The sequence below is a fragment of the Galeopterus variegatus genome, unplaced genomic scaffold, assembly GCF_000696425.1.
Source record: "Galeopterus variegatus unplaced genomic scaffold, G_variegatus-3.0.2 Scaffold1013, whole genome shotgun sequence".
NCBI lineage: Eukaryota > Metazoa > Chordata > Mammalia > Dermoptera > Cynocephalidae > Galeopterus > Galeopterus variegatus.
The window spans coordinates 212,552-229,812 of record NW_007727124.1 but is presented as its reverse complement, the minus strand read 5'-3'; the positions used below and the strand labels follow the sequence as shown (position 1 = coordinate 229,812).

The window sequence follows — 17,261 nt, the reverse complement described above, 5'->3', positions numbered from 1 at the left end:
ACCCTCAGTGTTGCCCCCGTACCGGACCGGGACCGGCAACGGGATCGCAACCCTCGGTGCTGCGCCCGCACCTCGCTCAGCCAGTGAGCAGCCGGTCTGTACGTGGGATCCGAACCCTCCGCGGGAGCGCTGCCGCACTCCCAAGCAGCGCACTGTAGCAGTGTGCCACCGGGCCGGCCCTTATTGCATATGATTTTAAAGAGGCAGTTCCATTATACTTCTAGAATTTTCTCAATGTGACATTTATACAGATTTAAATATATTTATGTCTGAATAAATACAACTTGTTTTTTTGATGAATGTTTGGGCTTACTCCCATGCAGATATTTTTTCACTTTTTCTAGTCAGAAGCTTTCAAGAGTCTAACAAAAAAAGGGCCCTCTCTCCTCAGAAAAAATTTACATTCATACATATTTTAGATAAAATTTCTGGGAGTCATGAATCCTGATCCAAGGAGACCTAGAGGTCTGGACCCATGGTTAGAGATGAAGATCTTTTATTCTCATCAATAATCTATTTACGTATACTTGTGTACTTGTAATCATCGTTCACACATAATTTTTTAACTTATCATAAGCAATTTTCCATACTTATATAATCTTCAAATCTATCATATTAATGGTTTTTAATTGTGATTTTTTTTTTTAAAAGATGACCGGTAAGGGGATCTCAACCCTTGGCTTGGTGTTGCCAGCACCACGCTCAGCCAGTGAGCAAACCGGCCATCCCTATATAGGATCCGAACCCGTGGCCTTGGTGTTATCAGCACCGCACTCTACCAAGTGAGCCACGGGCCAGCCCCAGGAATCTTGATTATCTTGCTAACTGGCTGTATCCCCAGGATCTAACACAGTGCCTAGTAATCTACTCAGTAGACACTCAAATACTGACTAAGTAGGAGGATACAGTACCAGATTCAAATCTGTTATTAGTTAGAATTTTCCAGTGCCAGATTAGGCTATCTGGTTTATGGGGATTGGATACTCACTGTTCTTACTTACTCCTCTTGATGTGTACTCTATTCTAGTAACTATATATAACTGACCAACAGTTAAAAGCTAGAGCCTGAAATTTACAAAGCTTTACAAACGTATAAATTCTAAATTAAATGTTGATTAGTCAATAGTACTGTTTCAGTGTTAATTTCCCAGTTTTGATCGTTGCATTGTGATTCTGTGAGATGTTAGTTAACAGCAGAGTGAAAGGTATATGGGAACTCTATATTAATTTTGCAACTTTTTTTTTTTTTTTTTTTTTAAAGATGACCAGGGGGCCGGCCTGGGGCTCAGTCATTCAAAAGATGACCAGTAAGGGGATCTTAACCCTTGACTTGGTGTTGTCAGCACCACGCCCAGCCAGTGAGCGAACCGGCCATCCCTATATGGGATCCGAACCCGGGGCCTTGGTGTTATCAGCACCGCACTCTACCGAGTGAGCCACGGGCCAGCCCAATTTTGCAACTTTTTTTTTTTTTTTAAAGATGACCAGGGGGCCGGCCTGGGGCTCAGTCATTCAAAAGATGACCAGTAAGGGGATCTTAACCCTTGACTTGGTGTTGTCAGCACCACGCCCAGCCAGTGAGCGAACCGGCCATCCCTATATGGGATCCGAACCCGGGGCCTTGGTGTTATCAGCACCGCACTCTACCGAGTGAGCCACGGGCCAGCCCAATTTTGCAACTTTTTTAAAGTCTAAAATTATTTCAAAATAAATTTTAAAATTAAATTTAAAAATTTTTAAATTAGAAATACTTACTGCACCAAGTGATGGTCCATATCTTCCTGTGGCAACTTTACACACATAACTGACAAAAGTGGAAATAACACCTGAGAAATAAGTCACATTTCAATAATTTAAATGAGGTACAAAAATGGTTTCCATTTCTAATCTTCATTCCACACAGACTGACAGTATCAGGTTTCTATCTGGATCACTACAAGGATATGGACATGAATTGTTACACTGCCTATGACTTCAGCTATTTTATAGGGAAAGAAAAGTATGGCCCACTATATGTCTTGCTGAGTGACACAGGATCATTTCCTTTATTATCTCTCAGTTATCTCCCTCATCTATAACATGAAGAAAGGAGACTAATTCCCAAACTCACCAGCTATCTCAGAATCCTCTGGGTTGTCCCCCAGACACACTAAATCAGAATCTCTGGGGCAAGACACTAGATTAAATGACTCCTTAGGACCCTGTGACTCCAATGGCATTTGAGCTCAATGTAGCTCATTTTAAAAAGCAACTTCTATGGAGCAGGCATTAATGGCATCTGAAACAGACCCTTTGTACCTATAACAACACAACTAACATTTAAGGAAAGAACACACTCATCTTACAGGCCAAACATATTGCTCAGCTGCTACTTTTGAGGGACTAGGAACACATGAGTATTCAATTTACACTGACTAAGCACCCAGTCTGGGCCTTGTGGTAGATGCTTTTATTTAATCCTTTCTACAATCCCTTATCATCGGAGAGGTTGTCATTTCTGTAACATCATACAGCTGGTAGCAGAAATAGGCTCTGAACCTAGGTCTTCTGTCTCCAAGCTCACTGCTATTTCCCCCCCCCCCACTACAGCAAAACTATTAGATATACTATTTTTAAATATAAGGATTTTAAAATTGAATGTTTATATTTTATTGTTTTAATTAAGTAAATTTTGCGAGGTAAGTAAAATTTGGCCAGTTGCCAACTTAGCAGCATCTAGAAATAATTGTACATTAGTATTTCCTAATTGAAATAAGGAAATGAGGGCCGGCCCGGTGGCACACTCGGTAGAGTGCGGCGCTTGGGAGTGTGGTGGCGCTCCCGCCAAGGGTTTGGATCCCATATAGAGACCAGTCCGCTCACTGGTTGAGCGCGGTGCGGGTGCGACACCGAGGGTTGCGATCCCGTTACCAGTCACGAAAAAAGACAAAAAGAAAAAAAAAAAAAAAAAAGAAGGAAATGATGCCGTCTCTCCAGGACCATGACTAGGAAGCAGTTCCATGCCAACACACATTCTTACAAAAAAGAGAACAAACTCATTCTTGATAATCATATTGTACAGCTCTGATCTAAAGCTTTATGGAAACAACACACAGGGAGAAATAAACTTGTTTACAGTTATTTAACAAAGACCCAGATGTTTGAGACAGCCAGGAAGTCTAGAAACAATTAATCTATAAAATGGTGGGCCTGAGCTAAAGAACTCAAGGCCCAGTGAGATAAAAATGACATTCTTAAATTCTAGACTAACCCTTAACTCTTGCTTAACCTGACTAATTTAAAACTAAGCATACCCAAATAATTCATGTAAGAGGAAATCAGCAAAATGAGAAGATGGAAAAGTAACAGTTCCATCAGTCTATGGTACCCTTCTGTATGTACAACTTAACAAATATGTCCTGAGCATTACGCTCTTACTGTGTGTAGAATATGGCTGTAATAATTCTCTGTCCCTTCCACAGATAAGTTAGAGTGCTTATACTCTCAAAGGCCCTGAGATTAAAGCTTATTACCTGCAGATAGGTACACTGCCATGAACTGCTCTTGACCCAGAATGTTCACTATGCTGGAGGAGAAGCTCCACAAAACATACATATTTGCTGCCATGTGAAATAAGGAGTAATGACTGAATGTTGACAGCAACATTGGAGAACAAAGGACCTCTACAAGAGAAAAAAAATGGTTTGGTAATTATGCAACACACAGCTTTTAAAAATTCTCATATTTTAAGGGGCTGGCTGGTTAGCTTGGTCGGTTAGAGCGTGGTGCTGATAACTCGAAGGTCCAGGATTCAAACCCTGTACCAGCCAGTTGCCACAAAAAAAACCCCTCATATTTTAGACCTTTTTCCATTATTATCAAACAAATCAAACATGGGAAAAATGGAGCCAGTTAAAAGCTTAAATAAGATGGAATAAAACAGCATTTTTCAAAGTGGTAAAAAGCTATCTTAATACATCTCTTTTCTACTTAGTAAGCAACCAATAAAAATTCTCAGTCCAATGAAGCCACTTGTCCATATGGCAAAAGTTAGTTAGGGAAAAAAAAAGAATGAATAAATTATTTCAAGTATAGGGCCGGCCCGGTGGCGCACTGGAGAGTGCGCCGCTTGGGAGTGCGGTGGCGCTCCCACCGAGGGTGCGGATCCCATGTGGAGACCGGTTCCCGCTCACTGGCTGAGCGCGGTGCGGGCGCAACACCGAGGGTTGTGATCCCATTGCCGGTCCCTGGTACGGGCGCGACACTGAGGGTTGCGATCCCGTTACCGGTCAGTAAAAAAGACAAAAAAAGGAAAAAAAAAATTATTTCAAGTATAAAGTTGTATATAATATTCTCAAGGAATAAACTTGTAGTGATCATGGATCTCAATTCATTAAAAAATATTCAGGTATCCAATATGTGTAAGGTACATTTTAGTCACCTGGGATATAGCATGAAGAGACAAGGTCCCTGTCTCTAAGGAGCTTATAGCCTACCCTCCAGATTTTGCTTATAATTGTTAACAAGTAACTCATCTTTTTTTATTGTTATTTTTTTACAGCATTTCAATTAACATAAAGCTTATCTCTTTCATATTATCTCTATCTTAAAATAAAATCACACAAATCAGACTTACTTGAGGCTGGATTGGATGTGAAATATTTGATCATCATCTGCTGTAAGGAAGGTACTCTCCATAAACAGAATACAAAGACATTTGCAGCTATGATACCTACAAAATAAATATTTATAATTTAGGGAGGTCAAAAGTAAGAGGAAAGAAAGTCTGATCTAAAGTCCACCTGAATAAGATTTTCTACCACAATTAATGGACAAAATTATAGCTAGATAAGAAAAATAAGTTCTAGAATAGTTCTAGTTAATCTATACTTAACAATTATTGTATGTTCTCAAATGGCTAGAAGAGTTCAAATGTTTTCATCACAAAGAAATCATGGTTTTGTGATGATGAATATGCTAATCACCCTGACTTGATCATCACAAATTGTATACACGTATTGAAATATAACTCTGTACTCCATAAATATGTACAATCGATGTGTCAATTAAAAAATAAATTCCTTTAAAATTAAATAAAAAAGATTTTCTACCACACTTTTCTAAGAGTACTATATATTTGGGGATGTAGGGAGAAGAGCTAAGGAAAAGCAAGTAAAATCAATGCTTTTAAAGTATCAAAACTGCCAAGGGTTAGTAAAGTCAGAATTCCTGGAAAACTGCAAATGCTCTAGGAGCTAACTTCTTCATCCAGATCCATATTTTACTTCTTCAGAACGATTTACTCTTCAATAAATAATCAGATCTGTAATTGTTTGATAATGGCCAAGCCAAAGGCAGAAGAACTGTACAGAATTAGGTTCTTTGGGGGCCAGCCCGTGGCTCACTCGGGAGAGTGTGGTGCTGATAGCACCAAGGCCCCAGGTTCGGATCCCATATAGGGATGGCCAGTTAGCTCACTGGGTGAGCGTGGTGCTGACAACACCAAATCAAGGGTAAAGATCCCCTTACCGGTCATCTTTAAAAAAAAGAAAAAAAGAATTAGGTTCTTTGGCCAATAGTAGAAAAACTAACATCACATTTTATGCAGGGAGTGAATGGTATGCTTTTTAAACTTATGGATAGCTTATGGAAACATCTGTGGATCATCTGTAGGTGAAGGTCAGCATGTCTGAGAAAAATACTCATCTGATAAGAATTCAGGGATAATCCGAAAGAATTTTACAACTGCTTTTGAAGTATGTTTACATGTGGGAGTTGAGTGACTCACTTTTCTGCAAGAGCTGATGTTGCTAGAACTACCGCTAAATTAAGAATGTTTATTAAATAATACAATTAACTAGTTGCTTTTTAGGGAAGAAATTACATTATTCTTATAAACGACAAACTTTAAAAAAATACATTAGTTTTATGAATTGCCACAACTCATTGAACACAGTAGGCATTCATATACTTGTTGAATTAAAGGAATTTAAACTTATATTCATTCCTCCAGTCTCTTTAGGCAACAGGCAAGTAGCACTTTCAGCCTCTTCAATGACAGTAAGGACTGATTCCAGCAATATTTTGGTAAGAGGATTTATTTTAGAAGAAATTTATTTTTTATTTTATTTTTTTCCTTTTTGTCTTTTTTCGTGTCCGGCAACGGATCGCAACCCTCAGTGTTGCGCCCGTACCGGACCGGGACCAGCAACGGGATCGCAACCCTCGGTGTTGCTCCCACACCTCGCTCAGCCAGTGAGCGGGAACCGGTCTGTATGTGGGATCCGAACCCTCGGCGGGAGCGCCACCGCGCTCCCAAGCGGCGCACTGTAGCAGTGCGCCACCGGGCCGGCCCTAGAAGAAATTTTTTGTATAGTCCCTGCCAGCTGCTACATCTTGAGAGTTGCCTTTGGCTTTCATATTTGCTCAGTCTGTAGGCTGTCAGATATTCCCTGGCGTTTCTAGTCTGTCTAGTTTTCGCTCTCCCACTTGAGAGGTAGGAAAGGAAGCTAGCATTTTTCATAGATTCTAAGACATTTTTCCCATTTTAATACCTGAAATCAGGATGCATCTTACAATTGATGACGTGTTAGTTTAATTGGTAGCATCTTTTTCTTTCTTCATAGTACATAAAATGGAGTTTTGTTGCATTTTATTTAATCATTTAATCTGATCAATTGTATCAAATGTCTCATTAGTGGGGACTGTGACAGCATCCCCATTTACCACCTATGGTAAATAACAAGAACACCTTCAAAGATGGTGAGGGGGCAGTTTTTATGAAAGGATGGGAAAAGGTGGTCATAAGCAAGGCTAGGAAGAGCACTGTGTATACCTTCCAATGAGAAGCCTGGAACCCTGGGTAGGGGAGGCAGGCAGAGGAAGGGCAGAGCCTCCTTTGACGGAGAAACGGAACCTCAGGAGTTTATCCTACAGGGAGAGAACAGTGATTTGGTGTTGCCGAGGGTTTTATAGTTTAGTTTGGGACAGTGAAACATCTTTACTACCTAGAGCATTTCCTTAGGTCCAGGTTGTTGTACATAGTGATTGATATTTTATGGTACAGATGACCTGAGAATAGTTTGGCCATGATCATACAGATCAGGCGTCCGTGATCATAAAGACAGTGCTTTGGAGTTTACTCTAATTGTGGTTCAATGCAGAGAGCAAGACGGTATCCCTGATCCTGCCTGCAAGGCTGAAAAATGGCAACATCTACTCTGCCTGCTTTGTCAGTTTTATAGGCTACTTCCTCAAGCCAGTGACATATGGTGAATGGCACACACAACTCTGGAAACCACAAACACCGCAGCACTGTAGAGAAATAGGCTGTCTCTCTGCCTGAAGTGATTATAAGTAGGGAAAAGACTTGAAGAAGGAGAAGATAACAAAAGATATCAAGATTCACAGTAGCCAAAGATTTAACACTGCCAAGTTTTCAATCCAAATTCAAGAAGCCTTTTGGTAAATTATGACACAGTATTGGCACTGGGATAGATTGTAGTCAAAATCCCTCACTTCATAAATCAGTGGTCACTAAACTTCTTTGATTAGGCACCTCATCAGCAAATGACTGAATATATACACCCAGTATATGCATATTTATTTACAAATTAGGTACATGAATCACTATAATTCATTATAAAATACACCAACAAATTAAAAAGAAATGAGAAAAGTAAAATGCACATATTTTCTCCCTTGTAAACCCCATTTTGAAGTCCACTTATAGGTAAGAAAATTGAGGCTCTAAAAGGTACAAGCTGTCAGAGAGCCAAATTCAGTGGCCAAGCCAGAATTCCTAATCCAGTGCTCTTTCTACTATACACCAAGACATGGGTAGCCAGGAGAACTTATTTTTACCTTGATCACTCTAGAACTTCAGACACCAGACAAAGGTCTCCCTAGCTGGGAAACAGCATAGGTTTTGGTTCCCAGAAGCAGGTGAGGATGTGTGGTAACCTTAGGCCTGCTGAGGCAGTGCTGCACACTGGCTGAAAATATAGGTGAAGGAGTCCAGAACAACTTATTCTGTCCCACTTACACCATAACCTGAATAAAAAGCCTAACCTCTCAGCCTCAGTTTCCTCTTTTGTAAATGGGGATAGTAAAATCCACCTAAAAGGGTTGATGATAAAATGAGAAAGCATGATTAATGTGGCAGTCACACAGTGATGACCCAATAAATGTGAAATATGGTAAAAGAATGGCCTTTTCAGGTCTGAATCCTAGATTTTCCACAAATCCTAGATTTTTCCATGTGGCCTATGGCATTTCATCCCCTTCTCTTCTGTTTCCTCATCTGTAAAATGAGGATAATATTTTCTACCTCATAAAGGTTGTAGTGAGGCTTAAATAAGATAGTACATGCATTCAGCATGCAGATACTCAAAGAATCATGGTTCCCTCCTCACTCCTTCTCCTATGAGAAATGAAACAGCTTAAAGTCTCTGTTTCCATCTGCATTTAGGAGAGGTGTTACCTTCCTCCTCCTGACTCAGTACTCTCTTTAAAAAGCTTGGCACTACTGCTTTGGGAAAGCTGCTGCTGTCTCAGTGCCCACCTTTACCAAGTGTGATGCACTGGATTACATCGTTGAAAACAACAAAGGATCTCCGAAAATTCTCCTTCATAGAAGCAATGAAAAAAATGGCAAAAGTTGTCAGAAGCAACTTTTTCAGAACTCTGGAAACTAACCAAAGGCTTGCAAGCAAACCAAGGAGCATTTATTTAAGAAAAATGGCTGAATCCCAGAACAAACACCTAGCTTTGTAGCCTTTTTACTGGCCCTGTTCCCATCCCTGCCCTCCAGCTGTAAAGTAGCCTTAAAAACAACCCACATTCCCAGACAGCCTGACAATGACCACAGGTAGCTGGTAGAATGGAGCTGAAGCTCTTTCAAAGCCTCATTCCCAAAGAATTGTCATTATTTCACTTGTCTGTTGGTTCTCTGGAAGACCCCACTTACAAGGATGTCTCTAGTTAACCTGAGTAGGAGCTCCCCAAGTACAAAACTCTTTTCCCAGAGAGAATTTGTCAAAAACAATCACAGGTAACGTTTTAAGTCGGAGGCCACCTGAGATGGTGAATAAAGTTTGTGGCAAATATGAGATTAACTAAACATCTTATAAGGAAAAGGGTCTGGCTGGTTAGCTCACTTGTTTAGGGCATGGTAGTTATAACACCAAGGCCCAGGGTTCAATCCCTGTACTAGCCAGCTGCCAAAAAATAAAGAAAAAAAAATCATATGAGGAAAAGTAGGGGTATGAGATTTCCATCGGGGCTTGGAAAGCCTCCAACATGTCCCTGGGATTTAGAAGACTACAGGCATAACCAGACAAAATAGACTTTAAGAAGAAATTTGTTACTAGAGGCAAAAAAAATGTTCATCATTAATATAATGATTAAAAGGTCAATCATTAAGAAGATATAACAATTACAAACATATGTGCACCTGAAAGAATTGCAAAATGCATGAAGAAAAATGGACAGAAGTAAAGAGAGAATAAACAACTCAACAATAATAGTTGAAGATTTCAATACTCCATTTACAATAATGGATAGAATAACTAGACGATCAGCAAGGAAATAGAAGACTTGAACAACACTATAAAACTACTAGATCTAAGAGACATCTACAGAACACTACAGTCAACAGAATACACATTCTTCTCGGGTGTACATGGAACATATTTCAATATATGTTCAGCCACAAAACAAGTCTCAAATTTAAAAACACTGGAATTATACAAAGTATGTTCTCTGATCACATGGAATGAAATTACAAATCAATGACAGAAAGAAATCTGGAAAATTCACAAATACATGGAAATTAACACACTCCTAAATAACCAATGAGTCAAAGAAGAAATCACAAGGGAAATTAGAGAAAACAAAAATACAACACACCAAAATATATGGAATGCAGCAAAAGCAATGCTGAGAATGCTTTGGAAGGAAGAAAGATCTCAAATCAATAACCTAACTTTCCACCTTAAGAAACTGGAAAAAGAAGAGCAAACTAAACTCAAAGCAAGCAGAAGGAAAGAAATAATAAACATAAGAACATTGATAACGTAAAGAACAGAAAAACAGAAAAAAACAATGAATCCATAAGTTGGTTCCTGGAAATGATCAAAATTGTCACTGTAGGGTCAGCATGTGGCTCACTTGGGAGAGTGTGTTGCTGATAACACCAAGGCCACGGGTTCGGTTCCCTATATAGGGATGGCCGGTTAGCACGCCTAGGAGAGCGTGGTGCTGACAACACCAAGACAGGGATTAAGATCCCCTTACTGGTCATCTTTAAAAAAAAAAAAAATGTCACTGTAGCTTAAAGTTTGTCAAAGAAAAAAAAAACCTCAAATTATTAAAATCAGGAATGAAAGCAGAATACTACTGCCCTTACAGAAATAGGATTATAACAGAATAATATGAACTGAAGACCTACAAATGAGAATAACTTAGATGAAATTTTAAAATTCCTAGAAAGACAAACTACTAAAACTGACTCAAGAAATAGAAAATCTGAATAGACCAAGAAAAAGTAAAGAGATTGAATTAGTAATCAAAAAACTTACCACAAAGAAAAGCCTAGAAACAAATGGTTTCACTGGTGTTTTAGTTTCCTAGGGCTGCTGTAACAAATTACCACAAATTTGGTCACTTAAAACAACAGAAATTTATTCTCTTACAGTTCTGGAGGCTAGAAGTCCAAAATCAAGGTGTCAGCAGGGCCATGCTTCCTTCTGAAGGCACTAGAGAAGAACCCTTCCTTCCTTCTTCCTAGCTTCCAGTGGCTCCCGACAATTCTTGGATTTGCTCTGCTTCCATCTCTTCACACGGCCTTCTTTTCTGCCTCTCTTTGTCCTCTTTTCTTCATTGGATTTAGGGCCCACCCTAATGTAGTATGATCTCGTTGTAACTAATTACATCTGCAAAGACCCTATTTCAAATAAGGTAACATTCTGTGGTTCGGAGTGTACATGAATTTTGGAGAGACAATATTCAACTTATTATAACTGGTGAATTCTACCAAATATAAAGAAGAATTAACACCAATCCTTCTCAAACTCTCCAAAAACCAGAAGAGGAAGAAACATTTACCAACTCATCCTATGCAACCAATAATACTTTGATATCAAACAAAGACATCACAAGAAAGCAATCAATATCCCTCTATGAATACATATGCAAAAATTCTCAAGAAAATATTAGCAAACCAAATCCAACAGCATATAAAAAGGATTATAAATCACAACCAAGCATAATTTATCACAGGAATGCAAGGTTGGTTCAATATGTGAAAATCAATGTAATACTTCATATTAGCAAAGTTGAAGGATTCAATTCCCAGTTTCAAAGTTTACAACACAAAGCTACAATAATCAAGACACTGTGGTACTGGCACAAGGACAGACATACAGATCAATGGAATAGAACTGATAGTCCACAAATAAAACCACCCAATTATGGTCAACTGGTTTTTGACTAAAGTTCCAAGACAATTAAATGGAGGAAAGAATAGTCTTTTCAACAAATGGTACAGGAACAAATGGATATCTACAAGCAAAAGAATGAGTTTGGACCTCTACCTCACAACAAATACAAACATTAACTCAAAATAAATCAAAGACCTAAATGTAAGAGCTAAAACCATACAACTGTTAGAAAATATACAAATAAATTTTTGTGACCTTGAATTAGCCACAGTTTCTTTGATATGACACTTAAAGCACAAGCAATAAAACAAAAAAATAGGTAAAATGAACTTCAGCAAAATTAAAAATGGTTATACTTCAAAGAGCATAGAATGGGAGAAATATGTGCAAATTATATATCTAGTCAGGGTCTAGTATCCACAATATATAAAGCAACTCAACACAAAGATAAATAACTATTTTTAAATGGGCAAAGGATTTAGAGAAATAAACATTTCCCCAAAGAAAAATAAATGAACAATAATAAGCACCTGAAAAGATGTTCATTAATCATTAGGGAAAAGCAAATACAAATTACAGTGGGATATCACTTCACACCCAGTAGGATGGTTATAATCAAAAGAAAGGCAATAGAATGGGAGAAAATACATGCAAACTGTATATCTGATAAGGAATTAATATCCAGAATGTATAAAGAACTCAACAAACAACCCAATTAAAAATGGACAAAGAAATTATACAGTTCTCCAAAGAAGATATACAAATAGCCAATAAGCACATGGAAAGATGCTCAGCATTCCTAGTCATCAGGGATATGCAAATCAAAGCCACAATGAGATAATACTTACTTCATACCCATTAGGATGACTATTACCCAAAAAAAGAAAAACAAAGGAAAATAAGTATTGGCAAAAATGTGGAAATCCTGGAATCCATGCATCACAGCATTATTCACAATAGCCAAGAGGTAAAAATAATCCAATATCCATCAACAGATGAATGGATAAACAAAATGTGGTATATACATACAATGAAATATTATTCAGCCTTAAAAAAAGAAGGAAATTCTGATACATGTTACAATATGAGTCTGGATAAACCATAAAAACATTATGTTAAGCAAAAGAAGTCAGACATACAAAAACAAATGTTTTTGATTCCATTTATATGAGATATCTAGAATAGGCAATTCACAGAAACAGAAGGCAGGATGGTAGAGAAGAGGAGTAAATGAGGAGCTACTGTTATTAGGTACAGTTTTCGGGATGATGAAAAAGTTCTAGAAATGGACAGTGGTGATGGTTGTACCACTCCGCAAATGTACTTAATGTCACTGAATTGTACACTCTAAAATATCTACAGTGATAAGTTTTATGTATTTTACCACAATAAAAAAAAAAAATTAATTGCAGTTGCTGATATATTAAAAAAAAAAAAAGGCAATAACAAATGGAGTCCACATACACTGCTTAAGGGAATATAAAATGGTGTAGCTACTCTGGAAAACAATTTGGCAGTTCTTCAAAAGGGAACATAGGGAAAACTGAATACCCACATGCAAAAGAATGCAGTTGGCCCTTTATCTTACATCATATACAAAAATTTAAGACCCCAAACCATAAAACTCCTAGAAGAAAACACAGGGAGAAAACCTCATGACACTGGACTTAGCAATGACTTTTTGGAAATAATACCAACAGCACAGGCAACAAAAGCAAAAACAGACAAACAGGACTACATCACCTTTAAAACATTTGTGCATTAAGACACAACTAACAGAGTAAAAAGGCAGAAATGAATCACAGAATGGAAGTATTTGCAAGTCATATATTTGATAAAGGGGTAATAGCCAGAATACATAAAGAACTCCTGCAACTCAACGACAACAAAAAATCAAATAACCCAAGGACTTGCATGGTCATTTCGCTAAAGATATACAAATGGCCAAAAGCATATGAAAAGATGCTTAATGTCAACAATCAGAGAAATGCAAATCAAAACCACAAGGAAGTATCATCTCACCCCCATTAGGATGTCTATTGTCAAAAACAAAAGACATAGAAAATAAGTGTTGGTGAGGATGCGAAGAAATTGGAATTCTTGTGCATGCTGATGGTATTGTAAAATGGTGCAACCACAATGAAAAACAGCATGAAGATTCCTTGAAAACTTAGTAATACAATTACAATATGATCCAGCAATCCCACATCTGGGTATGTATCAAAAATAATTAAATGCATGGTCTCAGAGATCTACATACCCATGTTCATAGCAGCATTATTCACAATAGCCAAGAGGTGGAAACAACCCAAATGTTCATTAACAAATGAATGGATAAACAAAATGTGGTTTATACATATAAAGGAATATTATTCAGCCTTAAAAAGGAAGGAAATCCTGTCACATACTACCCCATGGGTAAACCTTGAGGACATTATGCTAAGTGAAATAAGTCAGTCACCAAAAAACATTTTATGGTTCCATTTATATGAGGTACCTAAAGTTGTCAGATTTGTAGAAACAGAAAGTAGAATGGTGGTTACCAGGGACTGGGAGTAGGAGAAAAAGGGGAGTTATTGTTAATGGTTATAGAGTTTCAGATTTGCAAAATGAAAAAATTCTGAAGACCTGTTTTAAAACAATATGAATATACTGAATACTTAACTGTACAAAAATGGTTAAGAAGGTGTACTTCATGTTGGATGTTGTTTACCACAATTAAGAAAAAAAAGTCAAACATAGTTACCATATGACCCAACAATTCCACTCCTAGGTATACACCAAAAGAAATGAAAACACTGTCTATAAAAAATCATGCACATGAAAGTTCATAGCAGCATTATTCATAATAGCCAAAGAATGGAAACTCAGGTGTCCATCAACAGATGAATGGATAAACAAAACGTGATATATCCATACAATGAAATATTATTTGACCATAAAAAGAAATGAAGTACTGATACATACTACAACATGGATGAACCTTAAAAACTATGCTAAGTGAAAGCAGACACAAAAGGCCACACATTACATAATTCCATTTATACGAAATGTCCAGAACAGGCAAATCCATAGACAAAGAAAGTAGATTAGTGGTTACCTAGGGCTGAAAGGAGAGGCGGAATGGGGAGTGACTGCTAATGGGTATGGGGTTTCTTTTTCGGATAATGAAAATGTTCTGAGATTAGATGATGATAGTTGCACAACCTTGTGAATATAATAAAAACCAGTGAATTGTACACTTTTAAATGGTGACTCTTATGTGTATTATATCTAAATTTTTAAAAATAGTAATGCACTGGGCCGGCCCGGTGGCGCACTGGATAGTGCGCCGCTTGGGAAGCGTGGCGGCGCTCCCGCCCGAGGGTTCGGATCCCACATGCAGACCGGTTCCCGCTCACTGGCTGAGCGAGGTGCAGGAGCAACGCTGAGGGCTGCAATCCCGTTGCCGGTCCCCGGTCCGGTACGGGGGCAACACTGAGGGTTGCGATCCGTTGCCGGACACGGAAAAAGAAAAAAAAAAAAAAAAAAAAAAAAAAAAAAAAAAAAAAAAAATAGTAATGCACTGATTTGAGAAGCACTGCTCGGTTCAATGACTGCAATCTATTTCCCTCCTTAGTTCAAGAAAGGCAATACAACCTCTTTCTCTTTTCCTAAAAAAGGACTCAATATCCCACTTGGAGTCCAGTAGCTAAACACAGGATCCCCTCTGTTTCTGGGATGGGCCAATTTGCCCTTCCGCAGCTCCTCTATCTGAAGGGGCTGCCATACTGACCCAGACACGGCCAGTCCAGACACTGACAAGCACGTATATTCACAACAGCCAAAGAACTGAGCTCAAGCAGTCCCTACCTCAGGTTTCCTGAGAACCAGGCAGGTGCAGGGATTAACTTTTTGACCTCACACAGTGGTTGTAACTTCTTTTCCTATGCAGCATCTACCAAACCAGTTAAAGACTGGGCCCACAGCTACCTGGAATCAAGAAGAAACCCAGAGAGACTATACATCTTCCATCCTCCCACTGGGATGGTGACAGAAAGTTTGAAACTAATATTAGTATATAGAAAGAATGAGACAAATTCACATTAAGGGAGGCAAAGGCCCTCACAATAATTGCTAACCACAAAAAGGGTCATTACTTCTTTGCACTCTCCCTGCAGATAAGATTATCTAACCTCGGGCCAGCCCGGTGGCGCACTGCTACAGTGCGCTGCTTGGGAGCGTGGTGGCGCTCCCGCCGAGGGTTCGGATCCCACATACAGACCGGTTCCCGCTCACTGGCTGAGCGAGGTGTGGGCGCATGTTGCGATCCCGTTGCCGGTCCCGGTCCGGTACGGGTGCGACACTGAGGGTTGCGATCCGTTGCTAGACACGAAAAAAGACCAAAAAAAGGGAAAAAAAAAAAGATTATCTAACCTCCCCTGTGAACAATTTTTAGAAACCAATCTGACCTATGTATATTCTATACATTATCAGAGAACATTTAAACTGGTATACAACTTCTTTTAAAACAACTTGACAGGGCCGGCCCGTGGCTCACTCGGTAGAGTACGGTGCTGATAACACCAAGGCCACGGGTTCAGATCCCATATAGGGATGGCCGGTTTGCTCACTGGCTGAGCGTGGTGCTGACAACACCAAGTCAAGGGTTGAGATCCCCTTACCGGTCATCTTTTAAAAATAAATAAATAAATAAATAAAACAACTTGACAATACACAAAATTTTAGATGTACATACTTTTTGATCCAGCAATTCTATTTGCAGAAACTTATCCTAAAAATATACTTGCACAAGGGTACAAAGATCTCTCCAAGGATATTCACTGAAGTACTATTTATAGAAGACTGAAAACCCATTAATAGAAGACTTCTTAAATAACATTCATTCACATGGAATACCAAAATGCCATTAAAAAGAATAAACCTGGGGTTCTGTAATTTCCACTTCTTCATTTGGGTGCTGGTTACATGAATATACTCAGTTCGTGAAAATTAGTTGAGTTGTACCTTTAACATGTGCACATTCCTCTATGTATATTATTCTCCAATAAAATATAAAAAATAATGCAATAGATCTATTGTATTGATATGAAATGCTCTTTATTAAGTGAAAAAAATCAAGGTGAAGAATATGTATACATGCTACCATTTCTATTTTAAACCGCAGACAGATAGATACAAATGCCTATATATAAATAGATGCTTTGGAAGAATTCACAAGCAACTAAAGATGCAATAGTTATTATGGGGAAGGAAACTGCAGAACTACAAGTTCAGGATGAGAAAAAAACTTTCATTTTATGTACTGTTCACCGCTACTTTAATCTACTACCACGCACATTTGTTCATGTTACAATGACAAAACCTAACACAGGTAGTCAAAAAGGGCTCCCTTTCTTCCCTGGGTGCCAGCCTACTGCCCTGCAACAATTTGCTGCAATTTGGACTTTGAATCAGCACCCAAATACCTGGGATGGGGAAAGGCAGTGTAGTTCATCAGAAAGATAATTAGTGGTGACTTGCTAAGGTATGAAGTTAAAGGACATAATAAAAAGCATATTATTTGAACTACAAATGGATTTGATTCCCATCTCTGTCCCTTTCTAGCTGTGTGATCTCAGACAAATATTTAACCTCTTTGAGCCTCAGTTACACCATCTGAAAAATGATGTTACCACCAACGGGGCTCTTACAATGATTAATAACAATGACATACATGCATGTAAAGCACTTAGCATAGTACTTGAAGCCTAGGTGACACTCAAGCATTATTTTTGCCATTCTTTCCCCAGAAATAACTTGTCCAAAGGCTGGGGTGCCTCTGGCAGTCACAGAAAAGCA

The 17,261-nt window shown here is 38.5% G+C and overlaps 1 protein-coding gene across 1 annotated transcript in view; it reads right to left on the bottom strand.

The window, feature by feature from the left end:
* Positions 1-17,261, bottom strand: part of PARL (presenilin associated, rhomboid-like) — a 47,696-nt gene that overhangs the window by 11,455 nt on the left and 18,980 nt on the right. Inside the window, exons 5-7 of the mRNA XM_008574208.1 lie at positions 4,616-4,711; positions 3,513-3,662; positions 1,756-1,826 (exon numbers count right to left, since the gene is read on the bottom strand). Coding sequence (XP_008572430.1) covers positions 1,756-1,826; positions 3,513-3,662; positions 4,616-4,711 — 317 coding nt within the window. The remainder of the gene's footprint in view (positions 1-1,755; positions 1,827-3,512; positions 3,663-4,615; positions 4,712-17,261) is intronic.